The 23,611-nt window shown below is 38.8% G+C and overlaps 1 protein-coding gene across 4 annotated transcripts in view; it reads right to left on the bottom strand.

Annotated features, from left to right (window-relative positions):
• The window catches only part of EPB41L4B (erythrocyte membrane protein band 4.1 like 4B), a 168,554-nt gene that overhangs the window by 80,955 nt on the left and 63,988 nt on the right, over positions 1 to 23,611 (bottom strand). For 3 of the 4 annotated variants that reach the window (XM_038163979.1, XM_038163991.1, XM_038163969.1), the window contains exons 5-15: positions 20,108 to 20,152; positions 19,357 to 19,409; positions 15,196 to 15,316; positions 14,503 to 14,590; positions 13,860 to 13,948; positions 13,562 to 13,631; positions 13,220 to 13,389; positions 13,007 to 13,116; positions 10,940 to 10,970; positions 10,419 to 10,452; positions 9,384 to 9,451 (exon numbers count right to left, since the gene is read on the bottom strand). In XM_038163979.1, coding sequence (XP_038019907.1) covers positions 9,384 to 9,451; positions 10,419 to 10,452; positions 10,940 to 10,970; positions 13,007 to 13,116; positions 13,220 to 13,389; positions 13,562 to 13,631; positions 13,860 to 13,948; positions 14,503 to 14,590; positions 15,196 to 15,316; positions 19,357 to 19,409; positions 20,108 to 20,152 — 879 coding nt within the window. Of the gene's footprint in view, positions 1 to 5,631; positions 6,425 to 9,383; positions 9,452 to 10,418; positions 10,453 to 10,939; positions 10,971 to 13,006; positions 13,117 to 13,219; positions 13,390 to 13,561; positions 13,632 to 13,859; positions 13,949 to 14,502; positions 14,591 to 15,195; positions 15,317 to 19,356; positions 19,410 to 20,107; positions 20,153 to 23,611 lie in introns of those variants that run through there. The other variant, XM_038164001.1, reaches the window with a different exon arrangement.

Genomic DNA, 23,611 nt, shown 5'->3' on the forward strand with positions numbered 1-23,611 from the left:
GGAGATGAAAAGAAACAGCCACTCTGACATCTGTTTAGGTACTGAGTCCATTACTGTGCAATTACACAATTTAGAGAGTACTTCAGATTCATTAATGATTTGTATTTCTACTTCTCTAAGGAAGACAAAATTGCAGAAATTGGTAATGGCAGGTAAGCTACTGTCATTATAACTCCAGCACAGAGTGTTACGGGTTTAGGGAGGAAAAAGTAACTTATAAATAATTGGCTTCTTATCCGGAGTTTAATTGCATTAGATCAGTACTTCCTACTTCTAATTAGGTGTAGCTAATTCTTTCATTTTTGTTGTGACTCGGAAAGTAGATGATGTTTTTCATCGCCTCAGTTAAAAAAAAAATAAATAATGTTTTTTATAATCTATCAACATAAGATATTGGTAAGCCAGCAACTAGAGGTTTTCCAAACTGTTCTTGTATGAAACATCTGTTCTTGTGTAATCCAAAACATCATTTGTGTGATGAGCTGCAGATTTTGCTGTTTGATAGTTATAAAGATAAAGGTCATACTACTACTGCTATGAAAGGAAAATGAGGAGGAAAGGGAAGAGGAAAAGAGAAAGATGAAAATGGAAAAGAAAAAAAAAATCAAGCACACTACAAAGATAGTAGCTTCATGACAGAAATATAATTGTGGTGGCAGTTTGAAAACAGATCCCTAGGGGCACTTCCACTGGTTCCCATAGCCACAGCTCACCATTTATCTAAATTTTAAATTGGCAGATTCCTCAGTTCTGAGAGGGCGTGATGATTAAGGCACTCATCATAAATGCTTCTTCTGCTAGTGACAAACTAGATTGCTTCTGAAGAGACACAGGCAACAGATCATAGAAGATAAGGTGCCACCAAACCCAAAGGAGTATCCCACAGCTATTAGAAAGCTGTTATGCAAAAAAACACAGAACAAAGAAGTAACATCGGGTCAGGCTGTGGAACTTCTCATCTCCACCAATCTGTGTGCTGAGTCTGCCAAGATTCTAACTGAAGGGGAAGAAAATAATCTTTAGAAAAGCTGGATGGAAGATAAAGGTTTTTTAAAAATCTCTTCTTCCTGTTCAAAACTGAAAGTATATTACATGCACAAATTAAAAGCAATATGCAAGTTGTTACAGACATGCTTGTACCCTCCATAGCAAGATACTCATATCTGCAGGGAACAGTGCACAGGGAGGCCTGACATATGAACTCTACAATTAAATTCAGAATAACACGTGTGAAGTCAGCTCTGTGAAAGTAAGTTGTTTTTCTTTAAAGCACAGTCATGAAACAGTCAATAGTAAGTGCTTGAGAACAGCATTTACTCTGTAGCTTTATTACTGGAAATGATTCATACCAATGGAAGAACTCCAACTGAATTATCTGTTGGGTTTTTTTTTTTTGGTTTTTTGTTTATTGTGGTTTCTTTTGGTGATGCAGTAGCAACAAGGGCAACAGCACATACACTGAGGAAGGGAAACTCTTTGGCCAGTCACTTCAAGGTACCACAGTAGGTAGAAAACAAGGAAAGCCAAACAATGTCTTCATGATCGCCACACACTGCTTTGCCATGTACTGCAAGAGGTAGACAGAAAAGTGTGGCCCACCTCTTTACATGTTTTTTCTGATCTGATTTGACTAGGACTGTTTTTTTTCCAAAAGCTGCACCCTTCTACGTGCCTGCTGGGAAGGAGAACTGATTTTCCTGTAGGCTCTTTGACACTAAAATTTGGTAGCAGCATAAGAGCATTGTGATTTTCTGAGCATGTGCAGTTTGGCTGTAACATAGTAAAAAAAGTATTTATTCTGAAACAGTTCAAAATCTCCATCCTCACAATGTAACAAAAGTTTGGCTAGGGTGCAGATTGTTAGTTCAAGCTGGCTCTCAAGGTTCATATGAAATTTCTGTCTTAACAAAAGAAGTCAGGGTCCTGGTGGATCAGTGCCCTTTCAAAGCATAACACACAGAGTCTGAGGTCAATTTAAAAAAATTACATTTCCTAATTTATGTCTATTAATGCTGGTCTGTAGCAGCTCTGGCACCAGCAGTCTCTTCAGCTGCCATTTGCAATGCTGCAATGACAGCATTTGCTCTACAAGTCTGTTTTGCTTGGTTCTCTGTTGCAGAGTACTAGGAAAACCTCTCATTTCCAACATTCTTACCAGAGAACTGGAGTGTCAGGTTAGATGGATGTGCATCAAAACTTCTCTCCTTTGAGGTAGGTAGAAACCTGCCTGCTTGATACACAAACAAAAGATTTCTCCTCTGAAAAGAGATGATTGCAGTGCTGAAATGTCTCCTCTCTGAGAGAGCCCCATCTCGCCAACTTTGATGCCTGAGAAGCAGGTGATATACTCAGTTTCATTTTTCCCCTGCTGCCTTTGATGTTCCTCAGCTCATTCCTTGCCTGCACCTGAAGTTCCATTTTCAAAATTACTTGGAAGCTCTGACACTCTTTCTCTTGCAAGCTGAAAAGACATCTTCTGCAGTGCTCATTCAGAGGAATAGAAAAATCACATTTTACATCACCAGGCCATAATATATGCCTTGTTGCCATCCACAATGTGAGAAAACAATCCTCCTCTTGGTCAGTTTGCACATGGGTTCAAAGATAACAGGGTCCAGAAGGACTTAATTCTTTTCTTTAAGTATGCAAACCCTTGACTGCCAGCTTTAAAAATGCATTATAAAATCTGATCCCTTTGTTCACTTTGCCTGTGACTCACATCAACTAGAGAAAAATAGCTGAAAATGGAAGTTTGATGAAAAAGCCCACACTAAAACAATATATTCTATGAGACAACAGTTTCAGTATTGTATTTCAGGTATCATATTTCAGTATTCAATATTAGTCATTAGTTTGCATGCCAGGGCCTGGCTGGGGCTGGAAAGCGATATATTTCAGCTTGTGTTACAGATGTGGTGTCACAAAGTCACTATAGCTTTTCAATTCCCCCAGCAGTTCCTGGGGGACAAGACATGAGACTATGGTTATTACAAGGCCAAGATAATCCCTCTGCAAATCCAAATACACAGAGTGTAGAGCCAGGCCTGAGCCTTGCTAGAGAAGACCTGCTTTCCAGCTTTATTAAGCACAGGAAGAAGGTGTGCTGAGAGATGATCAAAAGATACCCTCAGCCAGGTTGTATCAATTAATTCTCCAGCACACAGAAGAAGCGATTCCATGTTGGACTTCAGATCAGTGTAATTTCTACAAGACCTATTGCTATACTCAGACTTCCCCTCCATCCCCCCCAAGTTGATCCAATGATAGTGTTTATCACCTGTAATCAAATTACAGAAGTTTCTAAGTGTATGCTGGATTTGTAAAAAGAAGGTTTCAGACAACAAACGCATTTCAGAAGAGGGTGGAGAAAGTTTGCATATGCAGTTCAGTGGGCACCCCTGAGAACACATTTCATTTGGATAAAGAAGGTGTTACCTCCTTTTAGCAATCTTCAAAGTTTTTTTAAAAAAAACAACAAACTTCCCTGTGTATATTTAGAACACATTTAAAATGTGTTCACTTAGAATGACTGCATAACATGCTTTGTGGTAAAAACTGTGCAGCATTTCCTCATGAGGAACTCCTAGGTAAAGTCATTCAGTCATTCAGTGTATAAACATTCACATACCAGGGCCACCAAGTTCCTATATTGAGTTTGTGCCTATAAACTACCAGAGGATTCCTGAAGCAGCACAAAATTAAGATGTAGTATTGATTTTTTTGGACAGAACTTTCCCAATATTTTAAATAAAAATTGCTGCTGCATTTAACAACAGACTTAACCAAACATTTTCCACTTTTCTTCTCTCTCCCCCCACTCTACATGTAATCTGATTTCAGCTGCAGTATTTCATGTTGCTTCAAACAAAAAATTGTAAATCTTAGAATCACAAGACCTCTGTGATTTGTTAAAAACAAACTGTTGTGAGTTATGACTGTGCTAATTTTAGGGAAAAAACACCAATGTGTTTTTTAATATTTAAATAAGCAACTCTTTTATACTACCCCGTTCAGACAGATACCACCCATATCCACCTTTGTTTGGGTGGTGTAAGCTGCACAGGTGAGAGCAGTTCTGGGGTCAGAGAGGAATCAGGCAGATAGGCTCCCTCTTCCCAACTGCATCCTAGCCCATTTGCTACAGGAAGCCAGCTATGTCTAGAGGAAGAAAGGACAGAGACACTGATCTCTTCTTACCTAGCTGATCGCTCCGTGACTTGGCTGGCTCAGGTTTCTGCAGGCAGCAGGGAGGATGAGGGATGAACAAGTGAAAAGGGAGTGCAGGATGTGTGGGCTCCTTTTCCAGAGGAGCAGAATGACAAGTGCTTCCCTCGAGGCACACACACAAACTGCAGAGCACACAAGGCCCACAGGTTGTTCTTCACCAATGTGCCTGAGGCTTTTTAACACTTACAGGACCAGCTGGGCCTTGAGCTGTCTTTTCTTGCAGCCTGTCAGGGAATGGATCCCTCGCTCAGTGCACCTTCAGCAACAAACCAAACCACACATAGCAACACAGGATGAGGTGGAACACTGGCAACAAAGCACATGGAAGCTGACAGGTTATATGACAAGAATGATTCTGTATTATGAATGTAGGTATGTAAAGAATAAAGCAGCATTGCCCCACACTTTAATGTGAGTATTCAAAAAACCCTCCTACAGAGTGCTTTCAGAGCAGCAGCTAAACTAGACTTTTTTTCCAGTGGCTCCAACAAAGTTTCTCTTTCTTCCTTTCTTAAATAAAATGCTGCTGAACTAGAGGAAGACCAGTGTGGGGAAACTGAAGTCAGCCTCTGTGGTTACACACCTTAGGCTTACTCTGGCATTTTCACATCTCAGTGCACAATTGCTTTATTGTCTTGCTCTCTCTACAGATTGTACTGGAAACCTTGATCTACCACAGCATCAGTAACTACAGGGGAAATCAGGTACAAGCATATCTAACCCATCCTCCACCAAAATCTTTTAAAAATAAATAATGCATCATAACCAGATCAACAAGATTGACATTTTTTATTTGTACTTAGCACATACAGGAAAGATCAAAACAAATAATAAAAGATAGCATTTGTAAACAAATGTATTTCACAAAAAGTTATAAACTATCAAATTTCCTCTGAAAAAATTTGTTATAGCCATTTATAAATGTGTATTTATCAAAATCAAGTTAAAAACTACTTCATTTTGAAAACATCCCAAATGAAGATTCATTCATTCCAACAACTTCAGAGAGCCCACAGATGTAAGGCCTAACTAAAACAAATGCACGCGTGAAGATGGCACTGTGATTTTTGGTTTAAAGATAACAAAAAAGTCTGCAAGTGATCAAAATACCAGCCAGTCCAATTCAACGTCCTAGGTCTGCAAAATATACATTCAACTTCACACATGTCTAACTTTAATAAAAATAGAGCTATTCCACTGGAATGTCCTCATTTTTCAATGTACTGATTATATGTTGTGTTTTTGAACCCACTCAGAGGAAAGTTATCAGCAGGTAGTTGCATGTAATTACAAAGTTCACTTCCATAATCACATTAAAAATAAGATGACAGCAGCACCCTTTTAGCAAGGACTAATTTTTAACATTCTTGCCTTAATAGCAGCAGGTATGGTTTTGGGGAATGCTATCAATATAAGAAGTAAAAAAAAAAAAAAAAAAAGATATACATACTCTGTGAAATTTATTACAGTGTTCTTTCCCTATACTTGTTTCCAAAGTTAGGTAAGCACCTCTATTTTCTTCTGTAGAACACAAAAACTAGAAACAAATGACATCCAAACCTATGACTGCTTCAGTAGACTCCCTTTGTTGGTGGCCCACAAGCCAATTTGATTGTCAGTATGAATTCTTTTCCTCCCTCCAATCTCCTATTTGCATGCCGCTAAAAAACAAGGTTCTCAATCTATTAATTTGACTCAAAAGACACAAGGTAATAAAAATAACTAAGGCACAAATGTCCGATCTTCAACAGCAGGCAGAGGTCACAGATTTGAAACTAGGGTAGAATGAAAACCCTCAGAAATATTTCTGGTCTCGGGGCACTGAAAATTCTTACCAGAATTCAAAAAAGGTTTTTCAAGATTTTTTTTTTTTAACAAAGATATGGAAAACACTTTTCCCAAGAATGTCCACGAACACTAAACAAGGATGGATGTACATACAAAGACACACACTTTATGCACAATACACTTTGAACATACTGCAGACAGACAAGGACCATGGAATGCAATGATGTCTAAGATGGCAGGTGAAATGAAGATGGCTCTTTTTCAGAGAGTCGTCATGAGTTTATCTTGGTACACCATGCTTTGGACTCCTCCTAAATTCTTCTGGTTCTGTTCCTGGATATACCGTAAACTGCTGTCCTCTCCACTTGTGGGGGGTTTCCAATAGGGCCTGTCATCATGATAGGGTGGCCTGTACCATTTGCACAGTTATTGGTTAGTGAGGAATGGAAGTCAACTTAGGAGTGCTACACAGTAACACGAGCTCATCCTGCAAGTGCTAAGCATGCACATGGAGCTACAGCATGGGAAGGAAACGGGGACAGACCAACAGGTCTGATGCTGAAGCTGCTGAAGCAATCGGGAATCTTCTAGCTGGTTTCAAAAGGCTTTCAACCAGAGCTCAATCATTAAAAACGCTCTCTGTTTGCAATGTTACAGACAAGCATAGTGCATCAATGCTCCGGAATTCCAAAGAGAGGGGTGGGGAAGGAGGAAGAGGCTACAGGAAAACTAAATTTGTACAACAAACAAGTAAAATAAAACATTTCATGCAAAACACTGAGCTCATGACAGTACATCCTTAAAGTGCAAAGGGTTAAGAAAGGCAATCCTATTATGAATGAAAATAGCTCTGTAGTTGTTGCCATTCCTTTGGCACTGATGCAGTTATTTAACACTAAAGCAGCCTGTAATTTACAGAGTTGCATTTTCTTAAGAACACCCCCAGTCTACAGTTAGTACAGGTAATTCTCTGAGACTTGCAAAAGTAGTACAAGGAAAATATCTTTTATCCTTAGTTGTTCATTACTTATTGCTGCTTAGATACTAACTTCACCCATTCCTACAGTGTCCCCTGAATCATTGCAGCGGAGTGGGGAATAAATAAAACAACGATTTTGAACACTATGTAGGAAACCACAACATTTAACATTACCTTATTACCAAATTGAAGCTGCAATTATTATATATACAGAAGAAATTCTTTTCTGTGAGGGTGGTGAGGCACTGAAACAGGTTGCACAGAGAAGCTGTGGATGCTCCATTCCTGGAAGTGTTCAAAGCCAGGTTGGATGGGGCTTTGGGCCACCTGGTCTAGTGGAAGGTGTCCCTGGCCATGGCAGGGGGTTGGAACCAGATGATCTTTAAGGTCTCTTCCAACCCAAGACATTCTATAATTCTGGTAAGTTTTTTTATAGTAGCAGAAACACAGGCAAGGTTTAGATTTTACCCTTTTTTTTTTTAATATATATTCTAAAGTTATATAATGACAGCTGTTAATTGGAATTTTTTTCAGAAGGTTAAATATTAAGCTAACTGCAAACAATTTCACTAAAAGAATTTTACTAAGAAAACGGAGACACAATTCCACATACTATTTCACAAATTATTCAACAAAAGCTCCATATATAACACATATTACACAGGTCATTTCATTTCAACCCATGCCTATTCCAGACTCTCATGCACAGCAGAAAGAATTTTATGCATCTGTAGTTGTGATCTCAAGTTCGCATTCGAATGGAATAAGCTTTTTCAAATCAAGCTGTCCAAGATCTTAAATATCCAATTATTTCACTTCGACTCCAAGTTAGAATAACTTGAAACTTCCACTTTAACTACACATTTAAATGCTTCTGCCTGAACGGGACAAAAATTCTGAGCACAATTTCTACCAAGCTTCTATGACTGAGCTTTTAAGTATGGGTTGCTTTTTTTTCAGCCTTGTAAGCCTTGCTATAAAAAAAGCCATTGTTCATATTTCACTGACCTTAGTCTTTGCCCAGGCAGTGGAGGGGCTGAAGGGGGAGGTTGTCTACACACACTACAATACATTATTGTGCTTATTTCAATATCACTCTGCTCCAGGGTGAACTATTTGGCTTTAAAATGTCACGGACTGGTATCGTAAGTGATGAAATCTTTAGAAAAATTTCAGCAAAACCTCAAATGATTTATAAAATCATTAGGCTTTCTTGGCAGCCACTCTTTCATAATGTGAAATGGTACATTTTAAAGAGCTCATAATAAACTGGATAAAGAAACCCTAAAACCAGGAAGACTCCTGAGCCTGAAATAGAGGCAAAGTTCATTACACAACTTCAAGTCTCCTGTTACTAACACAAATTTAATATCTGCTTTACTGCTGTGCACTAGGAATTTTGAGATGACAATGCTGGTCTGCTTCTCTGCTTAGTATTTCTAATAATGTACATGCCCTTTTCCTGCATTCTCAGACTCAAACTCACACCAAATTGTCTTTTCATCCATTTTAAACTCAGCTGCATCCCCAGAGCCTGCCCACACTAAAACCCAAGTCTACCTATTGTGATGTAAGAATATAAATGTTAGATAAGGAGAAACAAAGATTAGGGTATTGGTATTTTTCACTGAAGACAGTAATTATTTGTCTAAAAAACTGAGTCATCTAAAAAGGTTACTTTTTATTAGGATAAAAAGCTGGCTGGTTTTTATCATGTGTACACGTGTAGACACATATCCACCAGCAGGTGCATGCCTTCACCGTGCATTCCACCAAGTGGGTTTTAATTGGACTGAATTTCTTCCAAAATCTGTTTTCATTCAATGTCTCTCATCACTAGCTACAAACAAAAAAGTATGCGAGAAGATAGCACAACAGCACATGCAGGAATGTTTTTGTGAAATTGTTCTCAAAAACTCAGTGCTATAATTTTACTCATTATCTGTAATGTTCTTGATAAATTGTTCCATGTACTTGTAATTTTTCATATACATTTCTGCAAAAGATGAAAACAGTGCTCCACTGCAAGAAGATAATTATTAATAACTTAACTTTACACTAAAATGAGTTTCTCCTCTTAGGAAATTAAATACAAACAAATACTGATTGATTTGCAATTAAGCTACAGTGCAGCTCCCTATCCAACATACCCCCTACAGGAGATCACTAACATTCTATTTTGAATTTTGAATTAGAAATCAACTAGGAAAAAAAAAACCATATTCCAAAGCAAAACTTAGAAGTTATTTAATACTGTTTCTATATCCCATACTTCTAACTTTTGTTTGCTTTTCATGTGCAGAAAACTGCCCAACAGGGCCACCAAAGCTTCATACAGAGTAACATAAAGAAATAATCATCTTTTCTTCACAAAGGGAAGATTGCTTACCTTACATTCACAGGTGTGTGTGGATGCCAGTGTGGCTGAGCAGGATGTATATTAGGATGATACTGGGGCTGCAAATGGAAACATTGAACCTGGTTAATGAAATCATATTAAAGCTCCATATTTACTTTTCATTTTTATTTTCCTGGTGAACCCTAGAAACCCTAATGCTTCTGACCTTCTCCCATGTCATTGAGCACATTTCTGAAGCCTCTTGGTGCTGAGCCTGCTCATTAGGACATGCTCATGGGACAATGCAAAGAAAGTTGCTCTCCTGTTTGACAGACAACCTGGCACATCTAGTGCTTCTTGTAAAAAGCACATCAAAAAATGTCAACTTTGATCAAAGGTGGAGAGGAAGAAAGGTTATAAAGAGCAGGCTTCAGGAGGTCTCCTGTCTTTGGTGACAGGACTTCCTTCTCATATTCACAAGATCTTGAAGAGAAACAGTAAAACAAAATCAATGGTGAGAGTTTTAATAAAAAGTGTTAAGACTAAGTTCTCATGCACGTACAGAGTTTGGAAGCTTGCTTTTTCTCAGTACCTACTGACTGCCAGCAGCACAGATGAAAACCAGGTAATGTTTTCCCTAGAGTGTATAAAAAAAAAACCCAACAAGCATTTGACCAGCAGGGAACTCTGTAAGTGTTGTGATGAGGGAGGTAATTGCAACTTTGAAATTGTCACGATCACCTACTGTGAGAGGCTGCTCTAGACAAAAGCTTGCTCACAGAGCAGTCTCCCGGGGCCCATCACATTCACAGTCCCAAAGGCTTTAACTCGTACAGAAAGAAAAGGAAGGGAAAGAAGCTGGCAAATGGAGTGTACTCAGTTTGCAGAGCATCCAAGAACACAGGGGGAAAAAAGAGAAAACTCCTTAACCCCAATATGGTGCTGTTTATTTCTGACACATCAGAAAATCTCACTCCAGAGTAAGGAAAGGAGAACAAAACAGCTGTACAAACTATAAAAAGCAAAAATATTTACCATAAAATATGGAAATAACTACATTTTCCTCTGTAACTGGTATGCTCTTACCTGGAAGTTATGGACATCCGGAGTATTTTTAGCACTAAGAGAGAAAAAAATTTGCTTTTATGTAATCAATGTAATCAATCAACATCACAGTGTTTTTTAGTTCAGGGAAGTACTACAGGGAAGTAAAATTCATATTCTTAAGGACATCATTATTTTATTCAAGATATACACCACAACAGTTAACATGTGAAAGAGGGGTGTAAAATTTTTTTCTTTGCTTTAGATTTCCAAAACATGAACAAATTATGCTTGATAAGCTAGCATAAGAGCAGTGAGCAAAAAGGAAGTATGTTTTACTTTAGTCTGATTTCATATATAAAAATAATAAAAGAAATAGATTAAACAATGGAAGCAGGCAAGCCCTAAGAAGAATCTGGTGATGCATAATGAGACATGCCAAAGCAATTCATCCCACACCAGAGAATCTGTTTCTACAAATCCTAAAGCAGATATTGTTTTCAGAATCCTTTTAGCCTGAGAACAGCAACTGAGAGGTAGAAAAAAGTTGGGCAGTCACTTACCACAGTTGGGCTGCTTTCACAGGATTGTTTGCTTAAAAAGAAACAAACACAAAATCTTAAGACAAGTGAAATATCAGCTATTTTGCAGCTCTTGTTGGCTAAAGTGAATCCTTATACAGACATATTTGCACAGAAGTGTCTGAATTTCAAGTGCAGCCCTGTGCTTTCTAGTAATCCTGTGCAATGTCATAAAGTACGTGGCAGACACAAATCTCCCTCTGGTCCTGCAAGAGTGAAAGCCCTTTAGAGATGACAGCAGACAAGCATATTCTTCCCAAATGCCACAACAGGACTTTCGGCAGAGTATGTTCTGCACAACCAGAACACTTTTTTCTTCATCTTACTGTAGTACCATGCCAATACTATCAAGTCCATTGGAAATCAGAAACTACCCCTTGCAGAAATTGTCACTATCTTACAGAAACCAGAGGATTCACAAAGCTGGTAATGGCCTGTGTCTTACTGCAGGGAACAATGGTAGCCAAAATAGCCCATCAGTTGGGAATCCTGGGAGGCACTGAGTAATCCTGAGGAACAAGATCTTGGCCTCTGCTTTGGACAGGCTGAAAAGAATGGTGAAGGTGGCAGCTGAGTAACTGGGGTGTATCATCTCTTTTTCATGACTGCGTGTGTTTCAAGAGAACTGAAAAACTTCTCAGAGAAAAAGTGAAAATCCAACTGACTGCCTAAATGCAGGAAGTTAATGACACACTACAGAAGTCTCAAAAGGAACAGAGCTAGGAGAAAATCCAACCCTTGTGGGCTGCATTTAGGTACAGGGCTTTATGGCCAAAAGATGCATGAAAGACAACAACCTACAGGGAGTTTTTGCATTAACTTAACAAACATGCTATTGAGCTCTCTAGAAGGTGATCACTTGGGTGTGAAAGAAGTTCAGACTGGCAGCAATGGACAGAGAACCTAATTAAGCATAAGCCACACTTTCTCTCTTCTGCCTCTCTCTCACAGACATAAGTACAGAAGCACTGAGACTCAAGGCAAAACCTGCAGGTCTGTCAGATCCTGTTATGGCAAGAATGAAATTGAAAGAACTCATTCTTCCACTTATAAAATAACCCAAACTATATAGTTGACTCTCATGTCTCACATAACAGCATCTCACAGATTTATTAAATTTGCATTTCAGTTAAACAAACTCCTTCCATGTACTAAGGAAGGAAGCAGGGCAAAAGAGTTACAGCCTCTAGAAAGCATGCATGCTTGTCACCCTTTCTCCCCCCACTGTAAATGAGACAAAAATGTCCCCATAATACCACAGGGGCTGCTCATGGAACTGTGGTTTATATTCTGGGAATGCAAACGAGTGCAAAGACATTCTAAGGGAATGTCATCTCACCCTACTGTGTACAGCAGCCTTGCTCCATACAGCAACTACACCTGCAGGCTCAAGTAATACAGAATTTGGAGAGAGTCATCCTGCAGTGCTCCTTCCTAGGAGGAACAAAAAGCTCAAGCTTTTTCTACATGGAACAAAAAGCTCAAGTTTTTAAGGACAAATTACAAAACCACAAGGAAAATGAATTCCTTGTCACTCCATTTATATTCAGCACATCTCAATTCCCAGGTCAAGCTAGTTAAGGTGAGAGTCTGGACAGGTGAATAACATGTTATTACAGTCAGAAAAGCCACAACAATTGTATAATGAGACTACCCAATAACCCTAAAATTGTCTGGCTAAATAAGCAAGTCAGTGAGGCTTCTGGACACTGCTCCACCCCACATGACACAAGCAATTCTTCAAAAAAACATTACACGCTTTGCCTCAGAGTGGGTTTTCTGCAACTTTTCTTTCCTTCTCAATAGAGCAACAAAAGAAACCACAGGTACCTCCTCCATAGATGGGAGTGGAAGAATTAATTGTAGATAGAGATTAAAAACAGAAGAGAGAAACAACAAACTCTGTCAAAAAATACCTCCATGCATGTTCTGATTTTTTAGGTGATCTGACATACTCTTCTTTTTATAATGTGGTACAGATGTCATGATTTAGGATTTAATGGACACCTGCATGATCAGTTCAGTGTACAGATATCTAAAAACACTTACCCTTATAAGTGGAATGCCTCCGAGAGGGATATCTCTTGCTGGGCCTTCTTTCAAATGTACTCGTTCTGCGTAATCTCGTCCCGTGTGTTGCTTGATATTCTGTCCTCCCACTTAAAACACAGAAACAAACAAAGTAAACTGCTGCCTTCTGCTGGAAGCTGTACCTGCTCCTTTGTATAAAGATAAATATATTGCTGTTACTTCACTAAATACCTGAATCTGAAGCGTGATCCCAGCCTTATGAAGTCGGATCTACTAGATTTACTATTTGCTGGGGCTCGCAATCTGAAGAAAGCGTGGTGCTCCACTGCACACTTCCACAAATGTTTGCACGTTTTGGCACTGTCTAACCGGAAAACAAATGTGTGCTCTTGCTCTCTGCCCTAAATGCAGAAACAAAAGCTTTGCAAGTTGGCATGCATGATATTAGTTATTGTCCTTGGTAGGAGAAACACAGCCTGGGCCAACAGTGTGCTGAGCCTCCCTTGTGTTCTTACCAGCCTGAGCACACACCACACTTTGTTGGATCAGGCTCAAGTAAGGGAAAGAAGTTACCTGTTCATCATCTTCTACAACCACGAGTGTTAGTTTGCTCTTTTTAAAGTCCATTTTTGTGATTTTAGGCCTAAACACAAGAATCAAAAAGATCAGAATTAAAATAATATTAAAATAATTTTATTTCTACAACTATTTCACATTTGAGAGTTGTACTTCTAACCAGGCCAATCCACCTTCAGATTTTAAACTTTGTAGATTCAATTATAAATTACAAAATACAGTCAAGATCCCATTATGCAAAGGAGAAAGATATTCCTTTTTGTTAAAAGGCTGAAGTAACACAAAAGCAGATTACCAAAAGAATAAGCCTATTTTGTTGGCTCCTTCAAAGATCAATATGCCTGTTGGTGTCAGTCCAAGAGCATATTCACAACCATCTCTGCCCTGCAAGCAAGTACAGAATAAATAATCAATCTGCCAAGAGCAGTGTAAATTTTAATACAGTAGTATTGCAAAATCCATGGGTCTTAAACTAAACAATAAAGTTGCCATATTTTTTTAACGTTACAGAGCAGAATAATATGCAGCTGTATTGGGTGCAAAGTGGCATAATTTGGCAACAGGAGGCTGCTGGGTGCCCTTTGTGGGAGGAGGCCATGTGCTGCTCAAAGTGGCTCTGAGATCCATGGAGATGGACCCAGACCAACTCTGTATCCAGGGCAGCCCACACCTCACCTCACCTGTTTAAGAGCAGGCAGTTCCTGCCAGGGGAAGGAGACACAACAGGAAGAAACTGAGGGACACAGGAAAAGGCATAGGAAAGAGATGCTGTGGGAGCACAGAGAAGCACCCTTGGGAGGGGTGCTGCAGGTGGGAATGACTTCTGAGGGACCATGGCCCATGGGACAGCCCAGACCATAACAAGGACACTCTCAGGGACTGACCCACACCAGGGCAGGGACTCACACTGATAAAATAAGACATCACATGGATCTTACCTTAACTACATGCATATCTACACCATACATTTCTAGCCATTTAGCTTTGTTCAAGTAGCACAATTCAGCCTGCGCCGGGCTCTTTCCCCTATGAACATAAAATTCATACTCCATGGTAAAAAAATTTTATCCACTTTAAATGCTTTCAGATTCATTCCCCTATCCCTTTTCTTTGTGTTCTCAATCTTAATGACACTAAATTTTAGCTTATGTTTTTACCCTCTTCCCTCCAAATAAAAATAAAACAGAGGACTGAAAATGCAAAAAGGTCTAAAATTGCCAATAAGGATGAAAGTTCAGGTAACAAAGCATCACTGAAATGTATCATATTTATTAACAAAAGACAGGAAAATGAGTTTCCTGCCACCCTGAACACAAAATTCATGCTTGAATTAAAGAAGGGGAGAAAGAGAGAGGAAGACATTTATTTCCAATACATACAGGAAAAAGACTTGTCTCCTTAAATTATTACAAAATAATCTAAAGAAAAACCATTAAAAAAATAAAACTCACCCTGCCAACCTTCCCTAAATTACTGCCTGCCATTTCTAGGGAAGGAGAGAGCTCAGAGCCTTTTTACAATACTTCTCCACTGACAAACATAACCCCATTTCATGCCTGTTAAAAAGATTTGACTTTGGAAGAGAAGAAAACCTGTTGCTAGAGACCCCACTCCCAACACAGGTACTCTACCTGCACTCTTTCCATTTCTGAAAAATGTCAAATTCCATTGCTTCAGTCTGGTTTGGTGCAAACCTGAATTCAGACACGAGCTCTGGTGTGTGCTCAGGGTGCTCACACTCTCCCAACTCAGCTGAAATCAATCAATTGAGAAATTAAAAATACAAAGATCTTGGGATGACCAGAAATATTCAATTCCATTATCCCTACAAAGACAAGGATAGTTTACAAGTTCCTAAGCATGTTGCAGAATGCTTTAAAATCCCATTCCCCAACGCCTGGCCCCAGTAAATTCAAACCAGATTTCACAGCAGAAATCAGATAAATGCATTTGCAGGAGCAGAGTAAGGTTGTGGTACAGAATTCTGACATTCAGGAATGTTATGACTAAACCAGCTCAACTAAAGCTGCTTCTCTGGATTTTAAGGCACTTATAGGAAATAAAGTTTCTATTAAAAACAATCATCAATTCATCTTCTGTTTTAGAAGAGGCCACTTTGAAACTTCCTCTCATTGTGTACTTTTCACTCCCTAACACTTCCCATTCTAGCGCATGCTTTGTTATTTGTCCCAGTTTAGAGCAAATTCAGGAGTTGTGTTTCTGTTCATGGCAAAACATGAAGAGAATACCTAGTCTCATTAAATCATGATAAAGATGTGTGGTTTTTTAAATCACAGTGGTGGTGTAATATTCAGATCAATAATTTTAAGGAAAAAAATGCTGAAACATTGATATAATTAACGGTTTCTACTTATATGCTTAGGCTCTGGTATTTTCTTTTCTAGGAGCAAAATACTTTCCATCTCCACTGAGCTCAGCAGGAGATGCAAGTGCTGAGCATTTCAGTGACTGACACCCTTAACTGCCTTATGTCTGTGACAGCTTTGCTCCTGGAGCCTCTCAGCTGTACTCAGAGGCTGCAGCGTCGCTGCCTCAGGACTGTGTGGCAAGCATCAGTGGAAAACACACTCTTCAGCAATACCATGTGTCACCTGACATAGGATGTGATTCCCAACCAGGCCTTTGTCAGTCAGCATTTCTTAACTGCTTACTACTCTTACTACTACTGCCAAAATAAAAATAAAAATGAGAAAGCATAGAGGGAAACTAAATCCCTTGAAGAAAACAGTTTTATTCCTTCAGGGCCCTTTTACACTTAACAGTTGCAAAAATTTCAGACACAGCCAGACTTCAAAAATACTTAACAGGATCCATCAGTAGATAGGAAGTTACATTCAAAATCCAATCTGTTGGCTGATAACACCTACTAGGTGGTTTTGAGAACTTGAGCTTTGCTGAAACATTTAGCAGTCCTGAGGATATTAAAGAGATTGAGTTGATTGGTCTTCATTTTTAATTACTGTCTCACACACATTTTTTTCTCTCAACAGTAATCTTTTACAGTGAGTTACAGTATTCTTATCTCTGTTAAAGAAAAGGACATACACATATCTCAGCTCTGTGGCTGTTTCATCAAAGCTGGAAGCCTATTTAACACAGATATAAATAAGAAGTACTGGCAGTCTCCAGTATACAAGAGGGAGCCACAGCAAACACATTAGCAAGGAGGAATTCAAGGGGAGAGAAAAAGGTAAGGATCTGAAGTTTGATGTGTTGCAAACTATCTAGGAAAAACATGGCAGATTTCTATATTGCTTAAGTGAGAGAAGGTGGGGAACAAAGGCTGACTGTGCTGTAAAGAGGATGTGTATGGATGAGAAGAATTGTGAACTTGTAGGACAGAAGACACACAGGAAGGCTCAGCAGCACTAATATTTTCAGATGCAAGGGCACAGCAGAAAACCCATCTCTTTATTTTTGTCTTCATGACATGCTTTGGCATGCCCCTTGTTGGCCCTTTTTTGGGTGGGGGGTGGAAGGTGGGGCAGGTGTTACATAACACATCCATATACATTATCCATGTTCTTCAAAATAACTTGGGGGACATTTTCAAAAGGATGTTTCCTAGAAAGTTTTTGAAAACTCCAAAAATATATTTATTTTTAAATATACAGCTGATTCTTTTATCTAGAGGGAAAAAAAAGTTTTCAGTATTCCATGAAGATGTCTTATGATTAGAACTGAAAACTGTAGATGTGAGAAAACGTTTTCCTTTTCAATAAAATTAGCAGCTTCAAAAGTATATCTGGTTAAACACTAAGACCATACAACACTAATGATGTAGTTAAAAACTAACTGTAACAGTGAGAACTCAAGTTTGATGACAGCATTTCCACAGATAATCCCTAAGTGAAGTATAATATTCCCTATAGGCTTCATATGTTACCCCATACTACAAACCACTTTTACTTGGTACAGAATTTCCTTCATGGGACTGGCAACAAATCAACAATTTATGTTTGAAAGATGATTCACAAAAAAAAACCAAAACCAAACAACCAACCTTGGAAACTGCTATTGGAAACCAAGAACTACTTTAACAGAATACTCTTTTGATAAAAAAAGAGACACGTATGAAATGTAAAGCTTATCTGTAAAAAGACTTTTCTTTCAGAGGGTTCAGACTAGCAATGCCTAAATAGCAATTCATAGCTTTTTTTCCTCACTCCTAGGAAAAGCACACTAAGGAGCAAGGCTGCATTTTACAAAGAAAATGTAACCCACTGAGGAGGGAATAATCAAAATTTCTTTATACTTTTCTGCTTAATTATGTTTCCAATGTCAATAAAATGTAGCAAACTTTACACCAAAAATGCTTATTATTATGTATTTTAGCAAGGAGAATGAATGAGTTGCAACAATGAAATAATTCTGGACAAGCTTGTTGCAATGATGTCGAAATAATGGAAAACAAACTGAAAAAAAAAAAAAAGCCAGCAAAAAAGTATAAAAGTGTGTTCCCACAGACAGCACCAAAGAGTATTAGTTTTGGTAGATAGCTGGACACATCACAAACATGATGGGCATCTCTTGTATTGCATTTACACAGTAATCACAGGTGTCGGCTGCTACCCAAAATGTTGAGGCATCAACCTCTCATTGTTTGCTTGGTCCTCCTTGCTTGGACCAGATGTGAAACTACTGGAGTTTTTAGCTGTAGAAAGGTAAGCAAAAAATCAAATTTGGGCTCCACATTTCCTTCACCTCAAAACAACAAAAGGAGTCTGCCAGCAGCAGTTCTCTGCACACCTGACAATAACAGTTGTGCCAACTGGTGCAGTAAATCAATCCACTGCCTTAAGATTTAAACCTGTTGCTGCTTGGAACTGAATTCCTAGTTTTGCCTGTCAAGTCCATCTAGAATCACTGAGTTACTTCCACTGCTGTATTAAACTAAGCAACTCTGCCTAAGCTCTCTGTGTGCCATGGCCCAACCACCAGTGAAACAGGAAGAGAATTTTTTATTTCAAATACTTTTGCTGCTGATTTGCTTAGAATGGTCCAGTTCACTGCACTTTCTTTTAGAAAAAAATGAACTTGATTTACGCTTCTTTACAAAAATTTCCTCCCCATCTGCAAAACAAATTGCTTGAAATGGAACAAGTATTTGTTTATTAACAAATTAACATGCTTGCAGCAACAAAAAACCCACATTGTCCTACAATAATGTAATGAAATCCAGTGTACTGGAACTTCTTTTACATGGTGAAATTCTTGCTCCTGCCACTAAGAAGTGATCTTAGTTCTTACCCTCCCATGTAAATATCTCCTCTCCAGTACCTGCCACTCCCTCTCTCCTGCCCTGTAACCATGTCCTGAGTCACCCACTGTAGAGGCTTCCTTTCACAGGCACTGTTCAGGCAGCAGGAAGCCCAAATTCACAGGCATCCACCTCCCACAAACTGTGTGAAGGGCCAGCTGGCTCTTCAGGCTCAAGTGGTAACACTTGTGCATGCACCACAGCTTCTCCCCTCACTAGGGAGCTATTTTGGGTCCTTCCTCCCTGATCAGCCCTGGGTTTCCACGAAACTTTTGTCTAGCCACACTTTAGAGCCTCCCTCTCCATATCAGGTGTGCTGCTGTTGGCTCATGTAGTTCAGAAGTTAAGAACGGAGGCAAGTCAAGAAAGTGATCTCCCTAAAATTCTTCTCCTTGGGTAAAAGAATGGCATTTATATATGACAGTAAGAATGCATTAGTAACAAAAGAAAGGAAACCAGTAGTTGAGTTTTTTAATAAATTAGGACAAACCACTTTCAAAAGATTGCATACCTTGAAGACACAGAGCTGCTAGTTCAACAGCAGTTTCGTATGGACATTTCAGTCTTAAAAACAAAACAAAAAAAGAAACTATAAAAATGATGTCTCTTGTCAGTGAATTCCTCTTGCAATAAAGCTAAAAAGAAACCTGATATGAAAATTGGAAATATTACCTTCCAGGAACGACTAATGCTATGAAACATCTACAATTAATTGTTACTTGTATATGATTGTTTCCTAAGTTGGTACATTCTGATTGGCATTAAAAATAATACACTTCACCATAAAACAAGATTGCACAACAGGGAAAACACTAAATCAACTAAGGAACCATTTTTACTTTAACACATGTATTTTAGAATATATGGGTTTTTGTTTCTTTACTTTAAAAAAAATAGTGCAGGTGTGAATGAATATTGGTCAGGGTAAGACTGTAAAAACACAAAATATTTTTTCAGAGTTGACTGGAACAAAAAGTGTTGCAATTCAACTTTCTCATCCTCTATTTCGCCCACTATACTGAAAAAATGTGGCAAGCCCATGTTACATTTTCAAGTCATAAAACCCAGGTCAGTTTTCACTCTAAACATTTCCATCACCTCATCAACCAATCAAAATCTTTACCCATTTTATTTGTCAGTAATATATTCATGAGACACACAAAGTCCTATATGTCTGTATTCTAAAGAAAAACAAAATGCACCAGGAGATCAACTACTATAAATTCTTTGAATTACAACTACAAGTGTAAAAAGGTACTTACTTCCCTGAAAGAATGTCTTGCCGGAGCTGTAATACAAACAGGTACCTGACAAATAAAAAATTCAGAAAGTCAAAAGTAATTACAGTGGCATCCTTCTAAGTTCCACTGGCTGGGAGAATATCCCAATTCATTAAGTAGTAACAGCAATTCGAATAACTAGCTCTTTATAAAAAAAGGGCCTTTGCGATCACACAGATACATCCTGCAAGCTTCAAAGTTCCCACGGCTTTCACTAAAATCAAAGAGAGGAACATTTTTTTGTCCACTGGTTGTGTTCAGGACATTGTCCAAAGTCTTGCTGTTTAGGATGTGCTCTATCTGAGCATACACCACAGCAACCTAAATGTTACTAACACTCCAGTGTTCTTCTAAACTTGGGTCTTACCTAATTCAGGCAGGAGTCGAACTACAGTATCTAGAAACAAGACACAGATAAAGGCACGTAGGCTTCAGGGCTGCCTTCTCAAACACAAATACAGAACATGGAAAAAGTCCAAATTGGGCAAAAGGAAAGTTTCATACCAAAATGTCACTTAAAAATAGCAGAGTTCTGAATAAAAGAATTCCATAGAGCTCACACATTTATTTAATACACCGAGTAGGAATTTACAGCCTTCACACTGTTGCAGTATTTTAAGCTGTTGCTTTGCTAATCTTCAGTTGTAGGCATGCTTCACTGACACCACTCAGAGCTGGGCTCTGAGGCATGCACAAGTGCCCTGGGTCATGCAAGTGGTGTGTAGAGGACAGGAAGGCAGAGGCAGGCTCTGCACTGCTCTGGACACTGTGGGATGAGGCTTGCAAAGATGAGTGACTCAAGAGAAGAAAGCATGAAGCACTCCTGAGAGCCCAGTAAATGCAAACACAGACCTCTCCTGTCTTTATAAAGGATGCTAGAAAGACAAAGTGGGGGTTTTTCTCATCATAGAGGATGTGCAGTGAATGTGGTGAAGGACAAACAGTTGGAATCAGACAGAGAAAAGAGAAAAGAAGAGGAAGACTAAGATTTCTCATTATAATACTAGAGCAGAATCAGATTTATCCATGTCAGCTCTTTGGTACATCTCTGATTCACATACTTGGCTAATACGTGACTGCCAATCAAATCTGGGTATTTGCATGCGTAGATTAAGGGCAGGCAAGTATACATCCTGTTCTTATTGATAACCCAATGATGATGATTCACAATCCCATGAACTCTTCTAAATTTGCAAAAGACTCTGGGCAGTGCACCTATCAGTTTCAGGGGGCTTGTGCAGTGCTGCAGCCCTGCTCTGATGGATATGGCTTACCCTTCTTCCTTTTCTGTGCACAGGCTGACATCTCAGTTGCATCTCAACACTAGCATCTCAATTGTTGCTACCCCAAATCAGCAAGATACCTTAGAAAATTCTTCACAACACAAAGTACAGACATGTTCCTCTGTTGTTCTTCTAACTAAACTAACTAATCAGGTTGCACACAAGTGACAGAAGATGTCTTACAAAATGCACTGTATTTCAACTGTGTTTTTAAACCAAAAAAAAGAGCAGGTGAAGGGTTTTAATGCTTCCCAATAATGTGTTAATTATGAGAATATGATGTTTTTAGCTTCACTAGAAATTGAAGTCTACTAGAAAGCAGATCTCCAGAAAGGAATTTTGAACACCCCTCACCTGGATAGTTCACAGTTACTGCGCTACTGTTAAGGATGATTTTTCTTTTACTTGGAATGATTTTGAATATACAGTTATTAATCTTCACTTTTCCCTCAACATGCTACATGGAAAATATGATCCAACTAGCATAAAGATTCCTAAAATAACCTCCACGAATTAATAAATTAATAACTACAAAATTCTGAAATTCAAAATTACTTTCCCCCCCCAAAAAAAAAAAAGTCCAATTTTTCTTATGCAGTTTTACCACAGTGGTCTTCTGTCAAGCTTATAATTAAAAGAAATTGTTCACAACATTGAATATTTAGCTGACTAAAGTGTTTTCCTAATTAAAATAGTCTTCTGAAATGTCACCTTTCAGCAATAATTACATCACAAGGCATCAGAGGTTAATACTTTCAGACAAAATGTCTTACTTGATCACAGCAATGATCACACAGCTCAGAAACTAAATCTCACAGTGACTAGGATCATATGCTTCAGAGCACATAAGCAAGAAATCTTGTGGAAGACAGTAATGCCATAATTTGACCACAGGGGAAATGTAATACTTGTCAGACATGCACCCTGATGTATGAAGACTTAAATCAATTTCCAGAAAACACATATTATTCCTACTAATTTAACCGCATTTTCTCATTAGAGATGTCCATAAATCACCCAGATTTTTGGATTCTCTTAAGATCTTATACTTAGCTACATAAGTGGTAGGGATTTCTATAAGTTAATTATACATTCTATAGGAATATGCCCTTTTATTGAATTATCACTGCTGGACTAAATTGATACCAGATATTGAAGACCCTATGTCTCTATCATGAGGTGGTGGCAATTAGCCCTTTAATCTTGTCTCAGGCAGTGAAAAAAACCCATGGTCTACAAAGCAGACAGCGAGGGAGACAGTAATCATCTGCCTGCAGGCGTAAGTTTAGTGTAAACATCACATGCACATGAACTACAACAATCAACCATCTTTAAACACCTTAGGCTGATTAGGAGTACACTGATTATTGCCAAGCAAATTAGAAGACACAGAAAGAGCCTTACGGTGAGAGGCAGAACAAAAGAAAAGATAGAGTAATATTAAGATAGATGACTACTATACAGAGAGGACACAACGTAAGCAGATACAAAAGTAAACCCTTTCCTACAACTGCTCCTTAGCAGCTTTCAGAATATCCTCTGAACCAAGGTGCTATGGATCCAACAAGTACAGGTCCACAGAAAGAGCCCAGCAGATTGACACTAAAGACTTCCAGGTATTTGTAAACTGGCTTTATGCAATGCAGGCTTTTGCTTCACAGAGAACCATGAGGAAGCAGAAGCGATTCAATTAACTGTTAACCAAGGGCTCAAGCTGGCTATTCCCACAATTCTCTACCCTTGGTACCATTATTAAATCACCCCCAAGTCTTAGGGCAGGAGGAACAAAGCAGGGCACTGGCATTTCAGCAGGACATAATGGAAACCCCTCTCAGAGGATGGCAGGTATCAAGAGCAGCTGCAGCTTTCCCCACCCAACACTGCCTTTCTTTGCCAATTTCAAAGCACCAGAACACAGCATCTCCTACACACCAACACTGCTTGAAGAGGCCCATGAATGCTTTCTGGCAGCACATAAAAAACATGATGTTTCTCTGATGTCACAGACATATTTTATGAAAATCCTTTTGCCAGGATTTTCTTCTCCTGAGAAGCTGAGGAGCCTCAGGAAAGAAATGTAAACAATAACTATCTGCTGCTGTGGAATGCAACAGGTGCTTCCTTGATTGGTCCATGTGAGGTGTTTCTACTTAATAACCAATCAAGGATGCAGCTGGGTCAGACTCTCTGAGAGTCACAAGTC

This window comes from Motacilla alba, chromosome 2 (assembly GCF_015832195.1).
Source record: "Motacilla alba alba isolate MOTALB_02 chromosome 2, Motacilla_alba_V1.0_pri, whole genome shotgun sequence".
Lineage (NCBI taxonomy): Eukaryota > Metazoa > Chordata > Aves > Passeriformes > Motacillidae > Motacilla > Motacilla alba.